Source organism: Podarcis erhardii, assembly GCF_964252035.2.
Source record: "Podarcis erhardii genome assembly, chromosome: 1".
Lineage (NCBI taxonomy): Eukaryota > Metazoa > Chordata > Lepidosauria > Squamata > Lacertidae > Podarcis > Podarcis erhardii.
The window spans coordinates 45,660,044-45,671,361 of record NC_138497.1 but is presented as its reverse complement, the minus strand read 5'-3'; the positions used below and the strand labels follow the sequence as shown (position 1 = coordinate 45,671,361).

Below are 11,318 nucleotides of genomic sequence, written 5' to 3'. Positions count from 1 at the left end.
AGTTGTTTTTGTTGGTGCGTTCCTTTCCACTCCGTTAGTTGGTTATCGATTCAAAGTGCCAAAGCCGGTGGCAATCGTTGCATCAGGTCAGATACCTGCGGTGGAGACGTCCTTGCTTTTCGATATATCGGCTAATCTAAGTTTAGGTTTTTGAGACGTGTGTCTACCTCTATGATCGACATAGCTGAATTTTCCAGATTCTTCTCTGAACATAACAATATGATAATAAACAGACTTAAGCAAGGAATAAAGAAATCTCCTTAAAGTCCCATGTACTGGCTGGAAGGGCAATAGCAAATCATTACAACTTTCTCCCGCTAAAGTGTAATAAATAAAGATTTGTGCGTTAGCTTTCAGGTTTGTCTGCGCACGCAGGTTTTGTTTTTTTATTCAGCTGAGTTTGGGTTTAATAGCTGAATTCTCGGGGATGACAAACTTCGTCTCCAAGACAGGCTTCTTAGTAGGAATCATAATGTCTAATCCCTGTGTATGGCTACATTTCAGGGAGCTCAGAAAGACGCCCCACTGTGAACCGCGTCGGCAGGGCCTCGTCCCAACGAAGGATCCATGCCTTACAACCCACTCCCGCGCACGGCCATCTGGAAGCAACGCTAATCGAATTCAACAGAAAGTGCCCAAGTTCCGCCGCCTCCGGGAGCAAAACTACAACTCCCGAAATGCCCCGCGCCCTATGGCCGTGGCCACAATTTTCTCTCGCAAGAGACGTTTCCCGTCGGAAAGAGCGCCGCCGAGTCGGGTTCTGTGAGGCGCGAAAACTACTCTTCCCAGAATGCAAAGGCGCGTACGGTCTGGGCTTTCCGATTGGCTGAATCGATGGGGGCGCTTCCTGCGTTGTGCCGCGGGTCTCTTTCGGGTCGGCAAGTGTCCGGAGTAGGAGGCGGCGGCAGCGGGGAAGGCGGCGGAGGAGGGAGGGGGCCGTGGCCAGCCCATCTTGCTGGGCGATGGGCCTGGGCTACGCAGCGGGGTGAGGAGGGTACGACCTGTGAGTACTGAGAGGTGGACGGGCGGTGCCTGGCTCTCCAGTGCGTGGGGAGGAGGAGAGGCTGAGATTAAGCGCAGGCACGGCGGCAATGTAGATGGGGTGGCTGTAGGTCACGAGTATGCGAGACCTACAGCTACGGTTGTTTGTGGGATGGGGCAGTTCGGGGGAACCATCTTAAATGAAGTTGTTAGGGCTTCCGAGCACGTAAGGCTGGAGGGCAGCGTGCAAGCAGCCTTTGCGCGAGATTTTGTACTTTTGAAGCACACATTGGAGGACAAAGCCCCACTTGTGGCAGTAAAAGCCTAACCTAGAAACCTTGTTGGGGTGATATCGGAGACATCAATTTTCTTGCATTATAGCTTTCACAACTTGTACGCACCATGCAGACAGCATTGTAATTAGGAGCATCCTAGTATAAAGTAAGGGGAGGCTAACCATTAATGTACACGTTTTGCATATATTTTAATATGCTGTTGCAAATGGGTGCGTCGGCATCTGCTAGTGCTTCTTAAACTGTGGTGTGGAAACTTTGGGGCACTTTTGGGAATACTTCAGAGGTGTAGTTTTTCCAATACTTCCATAATGTTGTTTGACACATTTTCTTGGATCATTCTAAAAAGTGTTTGTGTAACTTGTAAGCCTTTCAAGAGTTGAATGCAGTCCACAAAGAACAAATGAGAATAACCCTTAGTACAATTTAATATATATATATGTAGTTTGTTTTCAAGTCTGAAACTGGTAATTGTCAATTATGACCCAAACTTAAGAGTTACGGTGAAATCAAGTCTTAACGCCTGGGTTGGTTCATTTGGAGAGAGGCAGACCCTGAGGCATTCGGGTCCAGAGCTGCATAAAGCTTCTTAGGTCAAATCCAGCACTTTGAATTGGGCCCAGAAGCTATCTGGTAGCCAGTGCAGTCAGGACAGAATTGGTGTTCTGTGTGCAGACCATCTTTCCCTGGTGAGCGACCTGGCCACTGAATTCTGCATCTACAGTGTCTGAACTGTCTTCAAAAGTAGCCCCTTGTATAAAATATTGCAAAAGTGACCAGAGCATAGACAACAGAAGTAAGGTTATCCCTGTCTACATAAGAGTATAGCTGGGTCACCAACTGAAGCTGATGGAAGGCACTTTGCACCACTGAGGCCAGGAAAGCATTTGATGAGACAACATTTTCCTTGAAAGAGAAGAGTTTATCTTTTATCTGTGGCACAGCCAAACTTACTTATTTGAGAAGCAAATCTGCTATTTATTTCCAGCATGCGGTTGCAGGTAAGATTTGAGCACAGGTGTTTCCTGTAGTGTGAAATGATTCTCATTTGGATCTGCTGCAGCAAGTCTCTGGTGAAGGTAGCGGTGGTGGATGGGCCTGTCTGGACCATTTTGCTGGGTGATAGCTTCTGGGTTGACACTGTCCAGTGAAGTTAGGAGGGGCAGGTTGCAATTCTGTATGTAGCACAGGAGTTCTTATGTGGTGTATGATTTGGTTCTGTGGTCTGCTGCAGAAGTGGGCATTATGGCTGGTTTTCTCCACTAGGTGGTGTTCTGGTTGGAATAGAGCATGGGTAGACAAACTAAGGCCCGGGGGCCAGATCCGGCCTAATCGCCTTCTCAATCCACCCCGCGGACGGTCCAGGAATCAGCGTGTTTTTACATGAGTAGAATGTGTCCTTTTATTTAAATGCATCTCTGGGTTATTTGTGGGGCATAGGAATTCGTTCACCCCCCCCCAAATATATATATAGTCCGGCCCCCCACAAGGTCTGAGGGACAGTGGACCGGCCCCCTGCTGAAAAAGTTTGCTGACCCCTGGAATAGAGTCTGGGATGTCCAACTCCCAATAGTCTGCGATCTCACAGTATTAAAAAACTGGCAATGATCTACCCATTGTCGTAAAAAGACTGGCAGTGATCTCCTACTGAAAGTTGTGGAGCTTTTTTTAGAAAGCCAAAGTTGTGGAGCCTGAGCTTTTTTTAGGAATCCAAAGGGTATCCTTGCTTTTTTTGTAAGGAGATCACTGATGGCCCAGAGGTCAACCAGGATCTACCAGGAACACCCCGTGATCTACCAGTAGATCATGATCTACCTGTTGGACACGCCTGGAATAGACAACAGAACATTTGCTTATGTAGTTTGTTTGTTACATTTATATCCTGCCTTTCTGCTGAGGCACTCAAAGTGGCATACATGGTTCCACCGCTCTATTTCATCCTTGTCACAACCCTGTGAGTTAGGTCAGACTGATTGGCCTGAGGTCACTCAGTGAACTTCATGGAACCGTTGTTTCCACAGTGCCATCGAGCTGGTGCTAAACACATTTCTCTGCTTTACTTTAGACTACATCAATGAAGCCGAGAGGGAGGGTCTTGTCAACTGGGCATGCCAGGACCTCCATACACACTGCCCAAGCTTGTGCCCCGGAAAGGTCACTTCTGTGCTAACGCAGCAAAAAGAGTGTGGGAGGCAGCAGTTATTAGTTACCGATCTTTGCGGCAGGCACTGTGGTTCTTAAGCAGTTTGGCTTTGCCCCTGGAGGCGCACTCCATTGTCTCTAGACCAGGGCTTGTCAAACTAAGGCCCGAGGGCCGGATCAAGCCCAGTTGCCTTCAGGATCCAGCCCGCAAACTGTTCGTGGATCAGCGTGGGGATTCTGTTCGTTTGGGCTGTGCTATTTTTTTCTGCGCCATTCCATTCCCACCCCCCACACCGTGGCGGTGCCTCCTCCCTCCCTACTCCTGGCTTCTCCCCACCCTGCCTAGAGGAGCAAGGGGGCTGGATGAGCGCAATTTTAAGCATCCCCTCTCTGGAGCCAGCCCTTTCGCGTCACTCATCTTCCCACCGCCACCACTGCCCTGGTGCTCCTGTTGGGCCAGAGAGCTCGCTCTGCCTATCCATGAGAAGAGGTGGCAGTGGTGGCAGCAGCCCCAGGGAAGGTAAGCGCAGCGCCTGGGGGGTGGGGAGGAGGACTACTTGCCCCCCTCACCTCTTCTTCCAACTCCCCCCCCTCCCGTGCCGCTTCTCTGGCCTGCCACAAGGTCTGAGGGATAGTGGACCGGCCTGTGGCAAAAAAAATTGCCGACCCCTGCTCTAGACAGATGGATGCCAAACTGTACTGGGTCCACCACTCACTACTTCCTAAAAAGCGCTGTGGGGTAGGTTTGGAGGTTCTGCCTCCATGGCAACCATAGGTCCAGGCGAATACTCTGGACTTGGTTTTTTTGTTCTGTACAGGAGGGTGATCTGGGTATGGAGGGGCAATATGTGGTCCTTTTCAACTCTCAAAAGCTTCTAACCTCTGAAAGGTGTGGTACATCCACCTTTGGAGCAAGGTGGAGCCAAAAGGTTTCCTGACTGCCCTAGGTGAGTTTCCGACTGCTTCAGCCTGTGATCCTCTCAAAGTCCTGGTCAGTCCCTGGAATAACCAGTGTAGTGTAATGGTTAGAGTGTTGGATTTGGGCCTGGGGGACCTGGATTCAAATCCCCACTCTGCCATGAAGTTCACTGTCTCTCAGCCTGACTTACTTCAGAGGATGGTTGGGAGGATAAAATGTGGGGAGGAAGAACTGTGTAGGCTATCTTGAGTTTCTTGGAGGAAAGGTGGGATATAAATGTTTTATTTTTTATTATATAGGAAGGGCAATGTGTTATGCATGGAACTACCTTTGAAGAGTCTTTGGAAGCTGCAGTTGATCTGGAATGCAGCAGCAAGGATTTTAGTGGCCACATAACCATTGGACCATGTTATATCTGTTCTGTGTCTTCAGACTGCCAGTTTGCTCCAAGGCACAGCTCAACTTATTGATGATTACCTTTAAAGACTTAATGCAGGGGTGGGCGAAATGCAGCCCTCCAAGCCTCTCTACCTGGTCCTCAGAACTCTTCCCAGACCACACCTCTCACTGGCCTTGTTTGCAACCCCTTGAGTGTTTTTGCCCACCTGAAATGTGTCCTTCCATTCTGATGCTTCCCTCCATGGGTGATTCAAAGGGTGTCTAGGACCTCAGTTACTGTACAAAGGCAAAATTTACATTTGTTGCTCCTTCCACTTTTGCCTCTGGCTTCACCTGCTGCTGGTATGTGGCTCCTGGAAGGTTGCCCAGAAGGAATGTGGCTGTTGGTCTGAAAAAGGTTCGGCCGGCCGGCCAGCCCTAATGGCTTGGACCCAGGATTCTTGAGGGATTGCCTCCCATAGCACTTTATCTGCCCCCAGAACTCTTGCCTTCTGCTCTAGGAAACTGGTTCCCTTCTTTCATTGGAGGAAAGCCTGCGCCTTGGGGTTCTGCCACCTCTTTACATAGATTCCTTGTTCCTCTTTTGAACTAGCCTATCCTCACTCCCTGTGCTGCTCCCATTGCCCAAATGGTCCTTAGTTTCCTTGCTTTGCCTGCTGTATCGAAGCGGGTGTGTTTCCTTGCTTTGCCTGCTGTATCCAAGCAGGAGTGTCACACCTGCCAGGTAAATGGATGTGTGAGGTCACCTGGCTCACAAGTAGAACAAGGAGGGCCCTGCTGTACCCCTCTTTTCTTCACAGGCATTTTATTCCTCCTGTGACCTTCCCTGGATGACATGAAAGAGCCCTTGAGAACTTGATTCTAGACCAGAACCTGTTGCCTCTTTGAGTGCAGTCTGAGCGGTCCCTTTGCAGAAAGAAGCTTGCCCTTGCCTCCCATAGTGACAGCCAATAGCAGCTGACCTCTGCCAGTATTTTTAGCCTTCTCTCATAAGTGGCTGCAGTTGATTGGGCAGCTGACGGGAATCCTTTTAAACTCCTCTTGTGATCACGTATAATTACTCTGATACTCTAATTCACCAAAGCAGGTGTAATTTTAGATCCGCTTGGTAAAAGTCACTTTAACGGACTGTGCTAACTGATTCTAAAAGGCGGGCCTACTCTAGTGACCTTGCTGTGCCTATTAAGTATTTGGCTTCCCTTCTGCCCAACAAATTCCAGAAACACTGAGCCAATTTTAAGCAATATGCTAAACATACAGTGAGCATTAATTCATCAACTACAAAGCAATGCTCACATAGAATATTAGGCACAGAGAGCAGGTTATAGCCGACAAGGAAATCCACAATATTCCGTATAAGGATTAGCACCTCCTGCTTTTAAGAATACTCGCAAGTTCCTTTTCACATTAAAGTAAGCTTCAGAAGTTTAAAGGGATGTTTATAATTTTGCCGCTTGACTGTAGTGATCTTGAACGGCATTCTTTTCATCTTAGAGTCATGAAAGTTATGCCGCAGCTATTGAGGGTTGGGCTGCCCCCCCCCCCCCCGGAATAGATGCTTTAAAGTTTTCTGCTTGGAGTGGGAGACATTTTCCAGCGTAACACAAACACACAAAACCTTAAATGTCTGTACCTGACAGAATTTTACCGGGTAGTTTGTTGATGACTCTGTCTACATAAGAGCTCTTCCTCAGTTACTTACAACTGTGCTTTGTACTTCAGAAACATTACTTCCTGTGAGTTAAAACCTTCAGCAGTTCCTGCATGTAACTGGTAGTCAGTGTGTACAAATGGTACAAGAAAGATGAAAGCATGCATTCTGATAATGGCAGATTCTGCAGTCTCTTAACATAGTAGCTGTTATGCAGCAGTTTGCGTCCTGTATTAAGGGTGTTTTAAATATTGACCCTCGACCTATGTTTCTCGAAAAATACTTTTTTGCAGTCATGTCCTGTAATCTATCTGCGCATGTTGTCTGGTATTCTCAATATACTATAATATTACTATAGTAGGATTGTCTGTTTCAGTTAGGAGAAGGCAACACAAGCCCTAGAGCTTGTGTTTAGCCCAGTGTGACTTCCTGTTTAATACTCGTTAAGCAGAATACTATTAAGTATTTATTGTTATCACATCCCGCCTATTATCTCAGTAGTTCTTAAAATAAACTTGTATGTTAGTGCAGTGTTATTCCTGTATTAGCGGTAGCGGCTGGCAATTAACCTAAGATGCCCCAATAAGAGCCCAAAACCGACATAGAAAGTGGGGCTCATAGCTATTGCTTTTACGTTTCACCAGCTGCATCCTAGTTTGCAAAGCCCTGTGCATTCACCATGTGACAGTTCACCTTCAGACAGTTTATTCCAGGAAGGAGAACCCCCTCCCCCCCGAAAAATACTGGACTTGCATTACTGCTTCCTGAAATGCCTTATTTATTTATTTATTTATTTATTTATTTAAGCTATATACCACTCAATTGTAAAGAAATATCTACCGTTATATACTACTCAAAGCAGTTATACATATTTCTGATATATCTGTTAGTATGAATATCTAGCGTAGTTAAATAAACAGTGTAGAAGACATATTTGCATATATCTACTTTAACCTGACTGTTTAGGATGTGAACAAAAACTGATGTGCTGTGTGATGGCATTGCTATACAGCATTTGCTATTTTATTCATCATATGCTGCTTAATCTTTAAAATTCAATCATTTTCTGTAGTGGTCAAGACATGCTCCCGGTTTTATCTTGAATTTATCAAAACTTTGATTTGATTTTCATCTGAAATAGCAAGAAAAATGATTAATAAAAATGTAGTTTTTACAAAAGAACTATCCTTTCATGACAATAATGTCATTAAATTGAACCATTTGTGCAAGTAAAATTTGAATTTTATCCAACATATTTCAGTTCTTCAATGTATCCATCTTCCAGTCCAAGATTAAATGGCCACCATTGGTGCTCAGAAACATTACCTTAGTACTTGATCAAAGAGAGATAGCAGTTAGGTTGGTATGAAAAAGAACTATAGCTAAACTGAAGATGTGAATGACAGAATGAAAATAAAATGGTGTGCTTGGTTGTTTTAATGTCGCACTTGTTTTTTTATAAAAACTAGGAAACTGTTGAAGTGTTACTGAATACGGTTTATTTTTTCCCTGTTTGTAGGGGTCGGATAAGACATTTTCAAAGTGTTCATTATGGTCCGAGAAAGAAAATGTATATTGTGTCACATCATATACAGCTCAAAAAAGGTAAACTGAAATGTCAACTATCCCAATAAAATGTAGTTTTCTGAAAGAGGCTATGTTGATTTAAGATGCATATCTTAATTTTCCAGAGGTATTTCCACAGTTGTTCAGGGTGGCTTTCATTACATTAAAACCACTGCATATTAATAATGATAATAATAAATACTAAGCTCACAGTGTTAAGAAACAACAGCAAGCACCATAGCTTTACTCCAGGAGAAACAAAAAGTTAAAGTGGAAAAGGGCCTAAAAAGCTCTTAAGCTGAGAGCAGAGTAACAACAGAGAAGGGGTTAAGTGGCTCTTCTGTGGCAATGTGTTCTGCATCCTGTGTGGTGCTCAGAGAAAGCCCCTTTTCATGTTTCCACCGACCATGCTTCAGATGATGGCACTGGAATTTACAAAAGGGCCCCTCTGTGGGGAATTAAATATATGATTCCCTGTGGACCCACGTATGTGGGTGAACAATAAAAAAATCAGCTGGGTGCCCCCCCCCCAAAAACCCTTCATACCTGGTGAGGTGCACATGTAATGTTTGCTTGGGTACAAAATGTAAAGTAAGAATTGGACCTTAGAAGAAGTTAATCAGGCAGAGCTCTCAGAGCAAAAATAGAATAAGACGAAATGCATTTGTATAGGTCAGGTCAAGTCCTCAACCACCGAGGAATTTTTGAGGAGGAGAAGGGGTGGGTGGGAGAGGTCTCTTAATAACTATTTTCTCTTCTATTAGAACTGACACGTCTCCATGAGCAGAGAGTCGGATTTCTCAGAGCTCTGCTACAGAGACTAGCCTCACTTTCTGCCCAGAGTACACACTAAACTACAGGATGAATTCCCAGAAACAAATTAGACTAGCACAATACACATTTTAACATTGTTGAGCCAAAATACTTAAGTATTGCCCAGTTATCCTTAACACTGTGTGCTTTGTGATCGCTCATAAATCTTCCAATGGATAGTACACATTTAAGAAATGGAGGCCAAATATAATCACACATATAACCGGGGAGGGAAGGTATATAATTGGGAGGGAAGAAGAGCATGTAAAAGACCTAGATATTATTATACAAAGGAAACTAATGAGAAAAAATGGCTGGAAATGTGCAAGCCTTTTCAGATCCATACACAAGACCCAAAAGAGTGTGTGCAATAGTTGCCTAATCAAATAATTGAATCCTAAGAGACAGAGAGAGAATATTATATATTTGTAGAACAGAACATGTATAATGTGCTCTATGAACAGTATAAAAGCAGATATCCCATCTTCATTTCTATATTATAAAACTTTGTTTCTCCTCTGTTTAGTGCCACCTTTTCCGCAAAGGTGATTTCGCATTCTAACGCCAGTAAAAAACAGTGGATAGTGGGATAAGCCATCAAACAAACTGACAAAATTTAATAGGAGGAAATTGATAGATGGATGAGGAGTACTTAATTATGCTCTGCTTTCTGGCTATTTATACTTTAACACTTTTTCTGCTTTTAGGAGATGGATGAGCACATGAGAAGTATGCTTCACCACAGGGAACTTGAAAATCTGAAAGGGAGGTATGCATATAACAGTATCAGCTATGTCCTGCTGAAACCTGATGAAGGGCTTTGGAACACAACCCTTCTATCTTGTGTGGAATGCAGTCACTTTAACTATAATGATATTGGTACCACGCCTTGTATTGAAGCATTAGCCTGGTAGCCATAGGTGACGAGGAACTCCATGCATGCAAGTGAATGCTCTGTCCATCCTCAGCGCTCAGCACAGCAGCTGAACTGGCTGCCAGAGAAGGAAAGCACAGGAGTAGAGTGGGCTGCTGTAGGAGGAACAGGGGTTCTCTGTGTCTCCTCTGCCAGCCCTCCGCAGGCTACTAAAATGTTTACTGGCTAGCGATTTACGCGAACTTCTTTACAAGGATGATTTTAAAGTATTTTCTAGGGTTTTCAGCTTGTTAAGCTCACAGGGCAATGTCCATTAAAGTAGTTCTGTTAGGGCAAGGATTTGTCTTTGCACAGTGGGACTTCCCTTCTCTCTGCTGTCCCCATGTGTCTCCCCCCGCTCCTCAGATCTGCTCCATAGGGTTGAAAGAACCCCGGGAGCACATGGAGAGTGGAGAAGAAGGGGAAGTTCCACAACCCAAAGTCATTGCACTGACATTACAACTTCGAGGACATCTCTCCTACTCTTTTAAGTTCAAATCAACAGTGATTGATTATGATTTGGTGACTGGGCCAGGGGTTGTTGTTGATGACGTTTATGCTCAGCTTCTTAGGCAGACTTTTGTCGTTACTTCAGATTCTGGCCTGAGGGCTAGGGGTGTTTTTTAACAATTACAGTGGTACCTCTGATTAAGAACTTAAATTTGTTCTGGAGGTCTGTTCTTAACCTGATACTGTTCTTAACCTGAAGCACCACTTTAGCTAATGGGGCCTCCCGCTGCCGCCGTGCGATTTCTGTTCTCATCCTGAGGTAAAGTTCTTAACCTGAGGTACTACTTCCAGGTTAGCAGTGTTTGTAACCCGAGGTGTTTGTAACCCGAGGTTACCACTGTAAAAGAATTGGTTAAATACAATTTGTGCATCTAGTTACATGCAGCTTGAGCTCATTGACTTCAGATGAATAGATACTTTTATTTTACAGAAAGATACAGGGTCTCAAAGTAATGTGCAGGTGTTAGAAGATGCCCATTAAAAAAAAAAGGTGAAATTGAGCTCAGGGCCTGTGGCGAGTGTTGGCATTCTTATTTTCAAGTGAATTGTGGGTTAGTGGATAAAAATATTGGCTTTGTTACAGAAAGTCTGGGTTTGGTTACCATCTCTGCAGTGGACTTAGCCAAAGAGCACAATGGATGGATGCTGGTCCCATAGCACAAATGGCAGTGGATCAAAACCATCCTCTGCTATGCCTTTTTGCTTTTTCATGTTGCTAGGGATGGCTTAGAAATAGATTAGAAAAATGCCTGGCTGTTGGGTCACAACTGAAGCATGTTTAGAGGTGATACGCTTCTGGTCATCAAGCATGGCTGGCCTCCATCATGACCCACTTGTGAACTTCCTAGCTAGCCACTATGGGGAGACCAGCAATTGAACATAGCCTTTTGGTATTTCAAAGTTCAGTCAATGTATGTGGAGGGAGGGGGGTGTTATGTGCATGTGCACATGCGTGCATAATTTTCAGAGGTGGAGCAAAGTGAGTAAAGTGTTGGAGTGGCTGTCCAAGGAAGAATTTATCTTTACTCAGCTTTTAGAAATGCTTTAGAGTAAGATGCATTTTGTTCATTCTTCGAATCAAGCCTTACAGGGGGCTGACCTTGTTCTTGGCAATGAGACCCCATCTGTTCT

General features: G+C 44.7%; 1 protein-coding gene across 2 annotated transcripts in view; it reads left to right on the top strand.

The window, feature by feature from the left end:
• Positions 1-899: 899 nt before the first annotated feature.
• The window catches only part of ZNF106 (zinc finger protein 106), a 43,351-nt gene continuing 32,932 nt past the window's right edge, over positions 900-11,318 (top strand). Inside the window, exons 1-3 of one of the 2 annotated variants that reach the window (XM_081857887.1) lie at positions 900-1,003; positions 7,905-7,990; positions 9,472-9,533. In XM_081857887.1, the coding sequence (XP_081714013.1) occupies positions 7,937-7,990; positions 9,472-9,533 (116 nt within the window). In that variant the 5' untranslated portion in view covers positions 900-1,003; positions 7,905-7,936. The remainder of the gene's footprint in view (positions 1,004-7,904; positions 7,991-9,471; positions 9,534-11,318) is intronic. The other variant, XM_081857886.1, reaches the window with a different exon arrangement.